Below are 17,477 nucleotides of genomic sequence, written 5' to 3' on the forward strand. Positions count from 1 at the left end.
TTCTCAACATCTCTGTTATGCTAACTTTTACTACGAAAACATTTTTCTTTATTAGAAAGTTGAGAAACTTTCTACTTTACAGATAAAAGATGTGTCCAGTCGTAAAATCAGTTAGTAGTAGAACGAGAACAGTGTACTCCCTGTTACTTCTGTGGCGCAATAATTTGTTTTTTATTGTTCCCAGTTTAAAATTAAGAACCGTGTTTAAAGTTACTTGAGAAGATACGGATAAAAGGCAGCTGGGCTAGTGCTGAGTTACTTAACTGTGATGCCTTCATTAAGAAAATGGATTTCAGCGCCACTGAGACTCCATCTCAAAAAAAAAAAAAAATAAAGTGGATTTCAGATGGACTTTATAAACTGCTTTAGCATTTGGTGACATGATATATTAGCAAAAACAGTTTCTGTTTTGAAACCATGGTTTGTTTTAAATAGAAAATTGTGTCACTACTGAATATTGGTAAATTCTGTTTTGATATCAACAGCTATTTGGAGAAAAAAAAGACTCCAACTGCATTTTTTTTTTTCTTCCATACCTTTGAGGACATAGCATGTTTTGGCCTTTCTAAGCAAATTGACCTCTTGATTTTTGGAGAAATTATGAAATTCATCTAAATTTTCAGACAGAGCAAAATAGCCATTTAACAAATACTTATTAAATCTTACTGTAGTATTAGGCATTTTGGAGGATTATGTAAAGATGATTACGTAGTCTGCCACTGGTTTTCATTTGGTAAGTGTTTGTTCAAATCTACCACACTGTATAGATGCATCACCTGTTTCTTATTCATGGAAACTGTATTGATCTGTTGTCTAATAGAGTCTAAAGGTGGCAATAGAGGTTACATTTGGCTACTGATGAGCTTCCATTTGCTTGTTTTTTTAACATCATGGTGCCAGGTATCTTGCTGAAACCAAGAAAATGAGATAACTGTTGCTGTTATAGATTGGTGATAGCAGTGGTTGGTGGGTGCCTGTTATTGAAGCACCATTCCTCAGTCATCTCAATTCATCATTCATTTGGCTTGTGGAGGGTGGATTGGAAAAGGTATTATTATAGTTATTTAAATTATAATATTGTTTGGTTAAAGAACTCTGTATATTGTATCTTTCATTATCCTTAGATGATTCAGTCTGCTAAAAGATTCACATTGCAGAATTTTCTATCATTTTTTTTGATTGGAAGTTTAGAGATTTTGCATAAAATTGTACTCCGTCTTTATAGGAATTCTGTATTTTTAGTTATTTGATAACTTTCCATACTATTTTCCATAGAGGTTGAACTAATTTACATTCCTACAAACAATGTGTAAGTGTTCTCTTTTCTTTGCATCCGTGCCGACCTCTGTTGTTTTTTGACCTGTTAACAATAGCCATTCTGACTGTTGTGAAATGGTATCTCCTTGTGGTTTTGATTTTCACTTCTCTGCTAATTAGTGATGTTGAACATTTGTTCATGTATTTCTTGGCCACTTGTATTTCTTCTTTTGAGAAATATCTCTTCAGCCATCCTGGTACTGGGTATCTACTCGAAGGGAAAGAAGTCATTATATAAAAAAGACACCTATACTCATAAGCTTATTGCAGCACTGTTCACAACAACAAAGTCATGGAGCCAACCTAAAAGTCCGTCAGTGGTTGACTGGGTAAAGAAAATGTGAAATGTGATATATATAGACCATGGGATATGACACAGCTACAAGAAAGAATAAAATCATGTCCTTTGTAGCAGGATGAATGGAGCTGGAGGCCATTATCCTATGTGAGCTAACTTAGAAAACCAAATACCACATGTTCTCACTTATAAGTGGGAGCTAAACAATGGGTACACATGGACATAAAGATGGAAAAAATAGACACTGGGGACTCCAAAAAGGGGAGGTTGGGAGAGGGTTGAAAAGGGTTGAAAAGTTACCTGTTGGGTACAGTGTTCACTATGTGGGTAATGGATATACTAGAAGCCAGATCCCCACCAATATGCAATGTACCCATGTAACAAACATGCACCTGTATCCTCTGAATCTAAAATGAAATTTAAAGAAATAATAAAAACAAGAACTATTCAGCTGAGCTCATATTGTAGAACCATACGAAAATAAAGTTTTATATTTTTTAACACTGAATTTTGTGTTTGTGTGCAGCAGTGAGTAACTGAACAAGGGACTTGGAAAATATGTGTTGACTCAATAAGTAAATGAATGAATAGATGGAAAAATAATAATTATAGGGATTTTTAAACATACAAAAAATGCAGTTTCAGTATTTATCACATATGACCAGTCTTGTTTTAATCTGTCTACCCCAATTAACTTTAAAACAGATTGTAGACATGATATCATTTGATTGGATATTACTTCAGTATATGTCTCTAAATTATAAGGACTCTTTTTTTTAAAAAAGTAAATGAAATTAGCATGCTAAAAAATTAACTAATTTCTCAATATCACCAAATATCTAATTAGTATTCAAATTTCTCTGATTTTCTCACAAATGATTTTTTATAGTTTTTACAAATCAAGTCCGAACTCAGGTCCATGACTAACATTTGTTTGAAATGTCTCTTATGTTAATATTCTATATATTTCCCTTCCCTTTTGTGCCTTTTGCCATTGATTACATAAGTCATTTGTCCTATAGAATTTTTCATGTTCAGAATTTTATTGCTGACATCTCTTTCCTGTCACCATATCTTTGTCTCTTTATTTCTGGTAAATTTGTAGTGTAAATGGTAGTGAAATCTGAAAAGTATGTATCCACTTTAGGTTACATTTTCTAACAGTAATACTTCATAAATGGTGAGATAGTTGAATTTTTGAATTGGCTGATAAAAGCATGTGGGTGATACATGTCAACACTATTGTTTTTTTTTTTTTTTTTTTTTTTCTCCAACTAAGATTTATTTGTTATTGCAGTCATGATACTGAATAGCAAGTTAGAGGAAACAGCTGTTCATGTGTAATGTTACTAACCTGACCTTTCTTTAACAAAATTACGTATTTGTGATTTGGTTTAGGTTATTTATAAAGAGCAACAGTACTGAAACAGTAGGAGTTCTTATTTGGCATAAGATTGCTAGACATGGTGAGACTACACATGAGTAAGCTTTGCCTTCTGAGTCATTGGATTTGGTAACATTTTTGTCTACTCAAGGGTCTGGCCAACTTTACTTTTCCTACTAAGGATGATGAAATCCTTGCTGTTAACTTTATGCTGGAATTGTAAGTGTGAAAATACATCCAGTAAAACCCGAAACTTATAGTTAATTCTTATGATTTATATAGAAGAATTTAAGTAAGAAATGTAACTTTAAATAGAGTAACTTTATTACAGATAGACTTTAAAAGCCTTTTTGTTCTTATAAAATAAAATGTGGTCTTCCCTATTTTGAAATTTATTCTGAATAATGTTAAATTTTCATAATCAGTTAAGCTCTGTTTGAAACTTTATAAATGAAAATTTTTTTAAGTAGTTAATTTTAAAAAATATTCTTAAAATATATTTACTAGGGCCTGATCACCCAGGCTGGAGTGCAGCCATGTGATCTTGGCTCACTGCCGTCTCTGCCTCCTGAGTTCGAGCGATTCTCCTGTCTCAGCCTCTTGAGTAGCTGGGATTACAAGCGTGTGCCACCATACCCGACTAATTTTTGTGTTTTTAGTAGAGACGAGGTTTCACCATGTTGGCCAGGCTGGTCTCAAACTGCTGTCCTCAAGTGATCTGCTCACCTCGGCCTCCCAAAGTGCTGCGATTACAGGCATGAGCTACTGCGGCTGGCCAGGAAATACCTTTTCTTAGAAAAAAATCTAAGACTGTTGATGTTTATCTTCATGGAAATATTGTTTTTTTTTTTCTTTTTCAGTTGACGAATGTTTGAATTTAGTATTTCTTTGTATATTGTACTGATTTATATTTTATTGTAGTTATTTTCAAAATTTGATGGATAAAATACATTGGTTCATCTGCTATAATTTTATAATACATTTTGCCATGTTTGGTGATTATTGCTTAGGGGATAGTCAAAACCTGTATTGTTTTCTTATAAATAGAGTGCAAGTGAGAAACAAATGATGTTACTCAGAGAATATTGAAAAGATGTTAGTTTTGCTTTCTTAGTGTGTGGGTCCTTCTAAATCTTTAGTTAAAAACAACAACAACAACAACAACAACAACGACAACAACAAACTGTTCCAGCCCTTTTGGCATTTGTTGATGCACTTGTTTCTTTTGTACATTTTCCAACATGCCTTTTCCTATTAATAATAATCATTATCTGTAGTAGCTTATTGTAGGTGTTTTGAGACAATTCCTTAACTCTGTCTATTTCTACTAAAAAGTGTTATGTGGGACTGAAAATAATAATTCATTATAAAATGGTCGTTAACAGTTGTGTATTTACTAGGGCAGTGGCTATTTTGATTTCATTTATTCTTTAAAGATAAATCAAAACACAATAAATAATGTCACTTATAAGAATTTTCATAAAAAAGCAATCCCGGATAGTAGAAAAAATTAAGATTTTGTTTTTAAATATTTGCTCCCAGTTGTCACAATTTATTTTAGAAAATTGGGATCAGATTTAATGATTGTATTGTTTTTTGTATATGTCATTATTTTGATGAATATAATTTGCTGATATCCACTGATGTCATAAATCAGGAATGATTTATAGATGATGGTGAAGTTTGTTAATTAGATCATGTCAGAGAATCTTAATCATTGTGGATTATTAAAAATTCATTTTATGGAAGTTTTTCTCAATGTTGAAATACTCTATTGATGGCATGCTTTTTCTTAATCATCGGTGTACTTTTTTGCATTGAAATAACTGCCATTTGAAGGTTCATCATTTGTCAGTAATACAACCAATTTGAATCATCTGTTGTTTCAACAGCTCTTTGTTTAGTCTTGTATAGATCAACAAACCAGAATATTCCCATGGGTTTAGTGAGGTCTCTCATTATTGTACTGAGTTGTAAAATGTGAGCATTTGATCTCTTGGTAAATCTTCTTGTGTTTCCTTTTGTCTTTGCAGATAAATTATTAGTCATAACTGTAGCAACAAAAGAAAGTGATGGATTCCATCGATTTATGCAGTCAGCCAAATATTTCAATTATACTGTGAAGGTATGGTATATCCTTTAACCTTTGAAGATCCTATAATGTATGCCTAAAGTACAGTTTTCATAATAACAGCACTACAATCTGTAATCCTCACAAGGAAGATAGCGTTTGGTTACATAATTGCTGTTAGTTCGTATAGTTTTTGGCCTTATTAATATTTCCTAACACAAATAAATGGTAAATGCTTGAGGTGAGGGGATAGCCAAAGTATTCGGATTTGGTCATTACACATTGTATGCCTGTACCAAAATACCACATGTACCCCATAAGTGTGCAACTATTATGCACCTGTAATAATTAAAATAAAATAATACTGTGCCGCTTAAACAATAATTTCTTAATTTTTGCCAATGCTTTGCATAAATATGTTCTATAAAACAGCAAAAACATGTTAATATGTATTTGCATATATAATTTCTTTCTGGCAGGTCATATACAAATACAATGTAAGTAAGATTTGGCAGGGATTTTTTTTCACTGAATAATTTTTTCTGTAATGGGCTTTGCTGTCATAGGATGATTCTTTGTTTAGAATTAGAAACATAAATCTGAAGAGGGTGCCTTTTCTGTCTGTTGAGAATTGCTTTTTTTTTTTTTTTTTTTGTTCATTTTTTTTCTTTTTGGTTCATTTGTTTTCATTTAGAGGAATTTGGGAGCATTGTTACTGTATTTTTAACAAAAGTGTTTTAGAAAATTTATCTCCAGGTGAACATCTCATTGACAAGTGATCAGAGGAAACTTGGGGAAACTGATAGAACTATTAAACTTAGCTATGAGAGGCCTGACATTTTATTTACTCACTTGTTTTTTTTAATAGAAAGAAGGATCTGTCAGCCAAGTCTTTTCTACAAATAAGAGGAGAACAAGGAGATACCTAGGTAGGAACACAAAAAGCAAAACAACTTTTTTTTTAAAAAAGAAGAAAGATTACTTTTGGAGAAAACTGATCCATTTGAGTATGTAATGCATTAAAAAGGTAGTTTTTATTAAATAACCACTGGAATACTAAATATAGATGTAAATATAGACCAGCTTTATGTTAATATAGAATAGCTAATAAACAGCTAAACTTTGCTGAAAAGGAGATGTAGTGGTAATAAGTAGATGTTTAATATAGGATAAATGAAAAACATGTTAGAAATATGTTACTATGGTAGAAGAAAAATGTATGCACCAATAGGAGACACTGGGGAAATAAAATTAAAATTAGGATAAAATAATGCTGAAATCTAGTTGGGGAATCATTAGGGTTCAGACTGGAGAGAGAATGGAATGTTTCTTATGTGCAAGGCGCCTTGTTGGGAAATTTATATATGATATGCTATTAAGTCACTATATGAACCATGTAAGGTGGATACTACTTTAGTTCTGGATGAGGAAAACTTGTCGCAATGCAAATAACTATAGAGTATAATATCAGATCTTGGACCCCATCCCCACTTAACTTACTGGAATTTATGATCCTTTTGCTGTCTCCTCATGTAATGCAGTGGTTCCCAAAGTGTGGACCTCAGACCACCAACATCTGCATCACCTGGCTGCTGGTTAGAAAGAAAAAATAGTCAGGCTCCACCTCAGACCGACTGAATTACAAATTCTGGGACTGATACCCTGAAGTCTGTGTTTGAACAAGGCTTCCATGAGATTCAGATGCACACTGAAATTTGACAACCACTAGTGTAGTGGAAAGAACATAGAGGGTGGTGCTTAACATGGTGTATTGCACAGAGCAGACTCTCAGATGTCATTGGGTCCAATATTGCTTCAGAATTAGGGATTCCAGATGGGTTGTGAAACAAATCTCAGGGCCAGCGGAGGCCAGTTTTTAGAGCAAGTACTATTAATGCTTCTAGATTAGCCTAGTTTGAATCCAGATCCAAAACAGCTTGAGTTTTCTTAGGTTGTGTTTTTCCCTCAACCTTCCGCATAGAAGTGATAAGTTTTAACAAGACATTTGAGGCTGGGAGCCCCACAGGCTTTCCCGGAAAGACTTATCTCTGACTCAGTATTAAGTAAAGTTAGAACTAATGGTATTTTTATTAAATTTTATTTTATCCTTTTCTTGTGTGTTTATTTTTAATTTCATTCTCCATTAATTTCCCAGATCTTTTAGTAGATTATTATAATGGCAACTTCAGACTTTGTTTTGATGAAACGAAGAGAAAAGGTGTGTGTTGTGTGGGGGAAGGGACATGTATTGTTCTTTTTGCTCCCTTAGAGTCAGTGTGTCATAATGCATTTCCAATTCAGGGAGCAGCTGCTGAGGCTCAAGCAAATAGTAAAGAGAAAGGGTACAGGATAATTAAAATGAAATTTAAAGTAATTGTACTTAGTCAGTTTTTTGCATTGAAAAATCCTTGTGAAGCTTTAGACAATTACATAAGTTTAAGATGTATAAGGTAAAGAAGGTGATTTTTTTTCTTGATGCCCTCTGTAATTCCCTGAAAAACCCATTTGGGTTCAGTAGGAAAATCACTTAAAGGCCTCTCATCAAGGAGTCACTGAGCTCCAATATTGATCATAAAGATTTCTTGCCAGATTGAAAAAAAGCTATATGGGAAATTTATTCGTTTTTCTTTTTGGTCTAAACAAATAGGAATAAAATGATACAATGTGAGAAATACTTTCTGGGTCTACGTCCTTGGGTTAGACTCACAAGTTTTGAGATGGTAAAATTGAGAAGGGCATTTTGTGGATGGTAACATTAAAGAATTATGATCTCACTTAGGCATCTAGATTTTTTTTTTTCTAGCATCATGATTTCATGAAACATTAGAAGAGTGGTTATTGTATAGTACTGTTCAAGTTGATGATGTCTTTAAGTTTTCATAGTACTTTCATAAATTGAGTTTTGCTCAGGAATGAAATGTTGATTTTGTTCATAGGTCCTTGGTCAAGGAGAAGAATGGAGAGGTGGTGATGGAATTAATAGTATTGGAGGGGGCCAGAAAGTGAGATTAATGAAAGAAGTCATGGAACACTATGCTGATCAAGATGATCTGGTTGTCATGTTTACTGAATGGTAAGAGAAACACCTGTGAATTTTAAAATCTATATTAAATTACTTTTTAAAGAGCTGAGATTTGTATTTGTAGATGATGTATTAAAATATGGTTGGGCGGGTAGCTCACGTTTGTAATCCCAGCACTTTGGGAGGCCTAGGCAGGTGGATCACAAGGTCAGGAGTTCAAGACCAGCCTGGCCAAGATCGTGAAACCCCATCTCTAGTAAAAATACAAAAAATTAGCCAGGCATGGTAGCGGGCGCCTGTAATCCCAGCTACTTGGGAGGCTGAGGCAGAGAATTTCTTGAACCCAGGATGCGAGGTTGCAGTGAGCCAAGGTTGTGCCACTGCACTCCATCCTAGCAACAGAGTGAGACTCCATTTAAAAAAAAATTATTGACAAGGAATCATTGTTTTAAAAAGTAGATGTTACTCAGTTATAAAACTACTGCATTAATTAGTTCTTATGCTACTATAAATTCCTGAGACTGCATAATTTATAAAGAAAAGAAGTTTAATTGGCTCACAATTTCACAGGCTGTATAGGAAACATGATGCTGGCCAACTGCTTGGCTTCTGGGGAGGCCTCAGGAAACTTAGGATCATGGCAGAAGGCAAAGGAGGAATGAAGGTCTCACATGGTTAGAGCAGGAGGAAGTGAGGGGAGGTGCTACATACTTTTAAACAATCAGATCTCATGAGAACGCTATAATGAGAACATCACTAGGGGGATGGTGCTAAACCATTAGAAACTGCCCTCATGATCTAGTCACCTCCCACCTGGCCCCACCTCCAGCACTGAGGGTTACATTTCAACATGAGATTTGGTTGGGGACGTAGATTCAAATTACATCAACCATGGTCTGACATGACATAATGCCATCAAAGATGATGAATTACCATGAATAGTAATGAGACAACATGGCAAGAGCTAACTAACATTTTTGTGAAATTCATACTTTAGTCTTGAGTTAAGAATAAATATCATGTTGAACTTTACTCTTGAGAAGGGTGACTTAATGGATTCTGGTTAAACAGAAGAAAAAAGACCACGCAAAGTTATAAATACAAGTGAGACGTAAGAAAGTCTGTGTTACTAAGAAAGAAGACCCTTTTTAATGTAAATGTATTTTGTGTAGTATTTCCTTCTCCTAATTAAAATATCCAGTCTCTTTTTGCCATCTTCTTATAATTTTATAATAACATCAAATTGTCATGAGTTATTAGTTACTACTTCCTGTCTTTTATTCTCTGTATTTTATTTGTTTTTGCTATTGATTGCTCATTTTAACTCCTCGTGAATTTTCCCCTCGAACTTAGGAAAGTCGTTTTACATGTTTCTTCTCAACTTGAAAATGTAAAGACACAAATTATTTGCAGATGAAAAGAGTAATATTTTTATGCATTAATATACGTAAGAAAGTTGTAAATTATGAAATGAAAATAGATATTAATATAATGAAGTGTGCCATACACACTTAAAAATTTTCAAAAGGTACATAACACTTGCATCTGTAAAATTTTCCTGTTATATTTTATGCAAAAAATTAAGTTCTACTTGTGGTTACTTATTTTGTAAGATGAAGTGTGGTAAGGCAAGTATTAGCCATAGTGTACTGGCAATTTTCTATAGCATTTGTCGTTTTTTTACACTTAGAAAAGAATACCAAGTTCATTAAAATAGCTCTGTAGAATAAATACTGAGTATGTTTTGGTTTGAAATTACCATGAATTTCAAATAACCATATTAGTCAGCTTAAACTTGTCACATGTACATTTTCACTTTGGCTCTGAGGCAGATTCTTCTTGTAAGAGTTACTACTTATGAGTCAGTAATGATTTTAGATCCCCAAGCTTCCTTTTGGGTTTTAGGAAGAACTCCTTTTCTCTACCATTACTCTCACATCACCATCTGCCACCTCTTGCCCCCTATCTAACATTTATCCTTGTGGACAACTGATATAGTGAGGGACCTGTTTTTTTCTCATGAGAAGTAGGACACTGTGAGGTACTTAAAGCCTGCTTGAGTTTGAGTTTGTTGATTTAGATGATACTTTAAGACCTAGCTTGAGAGAAAAGATAATAAAATTTTAATGGAAGACACAGTGTCTTCCAGGCACTGTTAGTGTTTGGGATATATCATGGAAACAAACAGATAAAATTTCTTACAACTCCTGTGAGAACAGCCAGCTAACTGAAAACACGGGTGCCCACTCAGCCAAATCATTGTCTAAGAAGAGTCATTAACATTTTCTCCATCATTACCTACCATGACTATCCTGTGGAAAAAACCTAGAGGTCGTGAGAAAGTAGCCAGGAGAGTAAAGAGGGATGAGCACTTGAAGCCACGTAAGAACTTTTTTTTAACCCCACTTATTTTTTAAAAACAACACGCTTTTTAAAAAGTATATACAGAGTGATGAATCTAGTTGAAAATTGTGGGTAATCTAGGGCCCAGGAGAATGAATTAAGTGAATTAAGCTGTTTGTAAATGGTTTGAAATATGATGCCCATTCTGTAACACAATTCCTAAATGCTTCATTAAGGTTAGCTCTGGCAAAAGACTGGAATTCAGGATATATGCATTTCAATGAAGCAAACACATTCTTATTTTTTACGTGGTATTTTTAAGGACAATTCAACTGTAATAATTAGTTTTATGGAAGCATAGGTCACTATTATATGAAAATATACAGAGATTTATAAACTTAATGGTTTAGATGAGCCTTTTAAGAAACACAGCTTTGTTATGGTATAATTTATATAACATGCCATAAACATTTGTAAGTGTAAAATTCAGTGAATTTAATTAAATTTACAGTTGTGCAGTCATCGCCATTATTCAATTTTAGAACGTTTCCAATACCCCATAATTATCCCATATGCCATTTAGACATGCTAAAAAGCCCGAATTAATTTAGAAACAATTTTGTCACATTCCTTCCATGGAATATGTATACTAAAATTACTTTTGGATGAACATTTAAAATTAGAAACTGGCTCTTTATAAGTATAATCTGTAGGGTAAGATTTATTATACTTGATTTAGATAAAAATAAATATTTGGCAAGGTTTTAGGTTATTCTCAGAACAAAAGGAAAACTGAAGATATCCATATAATAAATTCAGTCTTTTTTGCAAGTTATTTCATGCTTCAGTGTGTGTGTGTTTCCTTGCAATTAATATGGCTTATAAAGTTTGATAATCTCTCCTTGATTAGAACACCAAAAAATATGAATTTGGTGATTTTTTTTTGAAATAGGCTAATGAAAATTTTGGGGACAAATATTACAATTTGGTAGCTATCGACTCCTTTATGGAGAAAAATGATGTCATAAATATTTTATAGTATGCCTTAATCAAAGTGAATGAGCATGTTGAGTTTTATAACTGAGTACTTTACATTTGTTTTAGAATTAAGTTACAAAGTTTGTATTTCTTCTATTATAGTCATATTGAAGAGAAATGATCAGACCTAATTATTATATGTTGGCTAGTGCTTTCTTATTATTTTTGTAAGGATAATATATAAACCAAAATATAACAAATTATTTGTGTTCTTGGGAGTAAATTTGATACATACTGAATATCCTCACACAACTTTTGCTGTGTTGCTTACAGTGAAATATAAACTAGCAGAGGCTCAGGCCCTAAAATAAGCCTATGGTGAAGTAAGTTTTCCAGATTTGGGGGCGTCAAATAAAGTCACCTAATAAAATTTTGACTGTTCTTTTTTCTTTTGACTAAAATTTCTTCTAGACTTAAGGAAATTTAGAAGCAAACCAGTTAGAAATAATGTTGGCATAATTAATACTTGAGTTTGAATTTGGGACAGGACAGACATTTACACTTTCATTGGTGGCACTTTATGTAACTCAACTGATTAGAATGTAGCTGTGCACCATGTTGAAGACTCCCAGTATATGAAATATTTGAAAGACATTTGGTGGTGGTTACCGGCCTTACAAAAAAGGAGTATTTCTTTTATGGAAATATCTACTCAAAGATATTGATATATAGAAACCTCCCAATTCTTTGAAGTATTTGTTTAAAGATGATTATGAGTTTGAGGTAAGATAAAAGAATTGGCTGTTGCGAATTAAAGTTACCAGTAGGAAAGACTAAACAGAAAAAAAAAAATTGGAATGGTAGTCAATGGTATAGTATACAAGTTGATATATATAATTAAAATGAATATAAAGCGTAGTCATTATTTGAGCAGTTTCCTAGGTGGCTCTGATCTGCAAAGTTGATCCAAGATAAATAAACACTGGTTAAAATGGAGGGATAATTTCAGTCACACAAATCCCTGCTGTTCACCAGTGTACCTTATCACTTTGATTGTATATGCATAGTTTCTATTCAGTTATGCTGAATTGTAATTGTGTGTTTCACACAGTGAAGCTGGGGCCTGTTCCTCAATTACATACATTCAGGGTGCAATAGCAAGAAATCAGTTGGGTAATGGCAAATTGCATTACAAGAAGAAACAGTCCTCTTAAGAAGGGGAAATAATGGTGAATGCTTTGAAACTGTTTTTTTTGAGATTTTTTTGTTGTTCATTTGAAGAAATAAGATGACTTCTAAAGGTAAGAAGGCATCTGAACTTTTTAAATACCAAAGGATGGAAATTATTTAAAAGTTGAATTTTGATTAGAAAATATGAATATGAGGATATTGTTTCTGATTTCATATGTCAGCCAACTTTTGTTTTCCTTTTGGCTTCTCATTGATCATTATTTTGCTGAAAAAGTGGCATCAGTGAACAGGTTTTCCACTTTGCATTCAGGATACATATGTTGAGCACAAAATGTAATCCAGGCATTAAAGTTAATACTATAGAAAAAGAGATATAAATAGATGCCACCCTCAAGGAATTCTCATGTATATTATACTAATTCTGCAGACAAAACAGAACAAACATTGTGGAAAAAGAATGCATAGCTTTTAAAAAACCTGAATGTTGGCATAATCTCTTTAGAATCATTTATTTTTGGGAAAGTTGTGAAAGATTGTGTTTTATTGAGTCACTTAGATATTATTTTGAAAATAGCATTTTTATGATTTTGTTGTTATGTTGAAGAATAATTTATATGTGTTATTCTAAAGGTGACCAGATCTTATTTGTATTTAGGATACATTTTATACCTCTCCTAATTCAGATTGCATTCCTAACATACTTGACTTTTGCATTGTCTTACATAATTTATAGAAAAGACAAAGTTTTTTGAAAGAAAAACTTGTAAAATACAATATCTATAATTTTAACTAACAGCGGCAGGCAGATTTATTTGACTCTTTCCTGGGGGTGATGTCAATTTTAAGTGTGCAATGCAAGAACTTAGTCATTAGTTGATGGACAGCATTTCTTATATTAGTGTAAAGGAAAGCAAACCAATCATGATCCCAGTTTCTATACGCTTCTTTCTTCCTCTTTTTTTTTTTTTTTTTTCTTTTTTGAAGGAAAGATTGAAATTATTAGCTGTACTTAAATATATTGCACTGCCTTCTGGTTCATCTAGAATAGTGTGAAATGTGTTTAGGAATTAAGTAGAAAATGAGTGGCGTTTCTTTTCTTAAATTGTTCAAATGATCTTAATGTTTACTGAGTATGGACGAGCATATTCGGAAGTAGATTGAAATGAGGGAAAAGAAGGTAACATACAAAAAAATGTTAGGTGTTCACCTATGTGTAGATTGCTCCTGGGTATTCTTATATCTGATTATTTTGTCTGACTATTATATGTATGTAGGTGTGTATTCCCAAAATGGATTGTCTGCTTGAATTTTATTCTTCTTAGGAAAATGTACTAGGCATCACTCATGTTCAAAATATGATGCTGGCTGCTGTGGCTGGATCTGTAAAATATGCTCCTAGCTGCTATGGCTGGAGGACTGACTGGGGCAGAAATTCTCATCTCTGGATATATTTCTTTCTCAGCAACTTGGTATTTGTTGTATCTGGCATGTGGTGGCTACATCATAATAGATGATAGGAATTTCAATTTTTTTCTTAAATATTTATTTCTTCATTATTTATTCATTGATTTAATGAACACTTATTGTGCTTTAAATATGTATCATATTTGAGAGTTCTAATATTGCAGAAATAAACTTAACTGTCATTTCTTAACTAGAGGGAATTTTTCATTTAATTTATTCTGTCATTTCACAAGTAAAAAGACTGACCACGAAACAAGTAGATATTGCTTATGGTCCTACAGGTAGATAGCAGCTTGAGCAGCTTGCAGTCTTTGCCACCATTTTCTCTTTGGCTGCTCTTTATCTTAGGTGGTGTTATAGCTCTTGGACCACTCTCAGAAGTCATTTTGGAGGAAGTAACCCTCCAGCTAGACAGTGTCCTCATTGACTTCCACCTCTGCCCAATTTCAGCCAGGATTTCATATTCAGCAAATGAAATTATATACTATTCCGAGGAACATCCCCCATGTAATATTTAGCTTTTTTATTGATGCATGATATTTATACGTATGTATGTGGTACATATGATATTTTGTTACATGCATAGAATGGTAATGATCAAGTCAGAGTATTTAGGATATCCATCACCTCAAATATTTATCATTTGTATGTGTTAGAAAACTTTCAATACCTATCTTTCAGCTGTTTTGAAATATAGAATATGTATTTGTCCATTTTTATATTGCTGTAAAGAACTGCCTGAAACTGGGTAATACATAAAGAAAAGAGGTTTAATCGACTCACAGTTCAGCATGACTGGGGAAGCCTCAGGAACCTTATCATCATAGTGGAAGGCGACGGGCAAACAAGGCACCGTCTTCACAAGGTGTCAGGAAGGAGAAGTGCTGAGCAAAGCTGGAAGAGCCCCTTATAAAACCGTAAGATCTCATGAAAACTCACTATCATGAGAACAGCATGAGGGAAACTGCCACCATGATTCAGTTACCTCCTCCTGGTCTCGCTTGACATGTGAGGATTTTGGAGATTATGTGGATTACAATTCAAGATGAGATTTGGGTGGGGACACAAAGTCTAACCATATCACAGTGTGTTAACTATAGTCACCTTACTCTGCTATAGAGTGTTAGAACTTATTCTTTCTATCTAACTGTGTTTTTGTATCCATTAACCAACTTCTTTTCATCCCACTTGGCCCCCACACACCCTTCCCAGCCTCTGATAACTATCATTCTGCTCTCTACCTTTAACTTTTTTTTTTTTTTTTTTTGATGGAGTCTCGCTCTGTTGCCCAGGCTAGAGTGCAGTGGTGCAATATCGGCTCACTGCAACCTCTGCCATGCGGGTTCAAGCGATTCTCCTGCCTCAGCCTCCTGAGTAGCTGGGATTACAGGCACCTACCACTAGGCCCCACAAATTTTTGTATTTTTAGTAGAGACCGGGTTTTACCATCTTGGCCATGCTGGTCTTGAGCTCCTGACCTCCTGATCCGCCTGCCTCAGCCTCCCAAAATGCTGGCATTACAGGTGTGAGCCCCCGCGCCTGGCACCTTTAACCTTTTTAGCTCCCGTATATGAGTGAGACCATCTGATACTGTCTTTTTGTGCATGGCTTATGTCATTAACCTAATAACCTCCAGTTCTAACCATTTTGTTGTTGCAAATAACAGGATTTCCTTTTTTATGGATGAATAATATTCCATTATGTATGTACTGTATATTTCCTTTAGCCATTCATCTGTTGATATATACTTAGATTTGTTCCATATATTTGCTATTATAAATAGTGTTGCAGTAAACATGGAAGTATAGGTATCCCGTTGATACACTTATTTTCTTTCCAACAGCACAACAAAAATACCCCATGATCAAGTGGGATTTATCCCAGCAATGCCAGGATGGTTCAATATTTAGCTGTTAAAATAGTATTCATTTTATGCCAACTAACTCCCTTTCCCTCCCTCCAAAATTTATAAAATAATTTTAATCATTTCACTGCGATTTTTATCATAATCTGTTCTGCAAGGTCAACTGGGTAAGTGAGTACTTTTAACTGTGTGTGTGTGTGTGTGTGTGTGTGTGTGTGTGTGTGTGTGTGTGTTTTAATGGTGGGTGGTTAGGAGTGGATCCATAGTATTGGTTTATGGTGTATAATTATCTCTGGAAATATAGACATATGTTTCAGGTGAAGATATGGTGAAAGAATTATCAGGTGTGAAACTACTTCTGTGCTGCTGATAGTTTGGATGATTATAATTTTTTGCTGAAGTTTATGCCTATAATGATAAAGGATTGGGGCTCAATGACAAGGTCAGGGAACACTTCTGTTGCTTTCTTTTTTGGCTATATGGGAGCTTTTGCTTCTTGTTGAGACTCAACATGATAGATTCTGTGGCTTGTAACACTGCCTGTTTTGCAAAAGTTTTGTTGAAATGCAGCTGTGCTCATTTGTTTACATATTGTCTGTGGTGGCTTTTGCAACACAGCGACAGAGTTGTCACTGTGACAGACAATATGGTCATCAAGACCTAAACTATTTTCTGTAAAAGGCCAGAGAATAAATATTTACTGATTCCCGCTTTAGGCCATAGTTGAGAACCATTGATATGGTCTGGGAACTGGCACAGAATCATTTTAAAAGAGTTTGTCAGACAGTCTTAATTATGAGTGGGGAAGAGATGGGTAATGTGGAGGTCTCTAGGGTTTTAAAATTAATCTAGCCTTGTGCCTTCTAGTGGGAGTGGAGAGGATTTGAATGCAAAATAAATTAAGTAGATGGAATCAATAGGATTAGGGAAAAGATTCCATGAGATAGGCCATGGAAGGAGAGGAGTGAAGGCTGAATGAAAGATTTTCAACCTAGTTAACTATGTGGTTGATGGTGTCACAGAAGTAGGGAACACAGAAGGACAAAACGGAAAACACTTAGGAAAATCTCAATCATCTATTGAGATAGAGCACTGACATGTCTGGCAGGGGACTCAGTATGACCACATCACGTAGAGTCTTATGGTTTTGCAGGACCCAGGCATACTTACCACAGTTTTATGTGGCAAGTTTTATTTCCTTCATATGTAAATGGACTCAGTTTCTGTGAGAATATTTTATGACCTGTGTGCATATTTAAAATTTGACAATTTGACTTTTGTAGCCAAAATAAATTTAAGTATGAAACCTTTCTTGCCTTTTGAGAAGTTTTAAATAAGTTCAAATAACTTTTCTAAAGTATTTAAACACAGAAATAGCAGTGCTACTAGAATGAGATAGGAAAAGTTTCAGCAATGTGAAATTTTTCTTCAAAGGCTAATTAATTGAATTATGTGATAACTTTTGTCTTGACTTTTTGCCTTAAAATAATTGTGTTTTGTTATAAAGATAATGCAGGCTTATAAAACGCTGAATTATAAAAGTTG

At 33.9% G+C, this 17,477-nt stretch overlaps 1 protein-coding gene across 3 annotated transcripts in view; it reads left to right on the plus strand.

Annotated features, from left to right (window-relative positions):
- PLOD2 (procollagen-lysine,2-oxoglutarate 5-dioxygenase 2) overlaps positions 1-17,477 on the plus strand; it is a 96,164-nt gene that overhangs the window by 33,834 nt on the left and 44,853 nt on the right. For 2 of the 3 annotated variants that reach the window (XM_017889317.1, XM_017889319.1), the window contains exons 2-3: positions 5,033-5,124; positions 8,007-8,143. In XM_017889317.1, the coding sequence (XP_017744806.1) occupies positions 5,033-5,124; positions 8,007-8,143 (229 nt within the window). Of the gene's footprint in view, positions 1-5,032; positions 5,125-5,938; positions 6,000-8,006; positions 8,144-17,477 lie in introns of all 3 variants that reach the window. The other variant, XM_017889320.1, reaches the window with a different exon arrangement.

This window comes from Rhinopithecus bieti, unplaced genomic scaffold (genome assembly GCF_001698545.2).
Source record: "Rhinopithecus bieti isolate Rb0 unplaced genomic scaffold, ASM169854v2 scaffold_19037, whole genome shotgun sequence".
Lineage (NCBI taxonomy): Eukaryota > Metazoa > Chordata > Mammalia > Primates > Cercopithecidae > Rhinopithecus > Rhinopithecus bieti.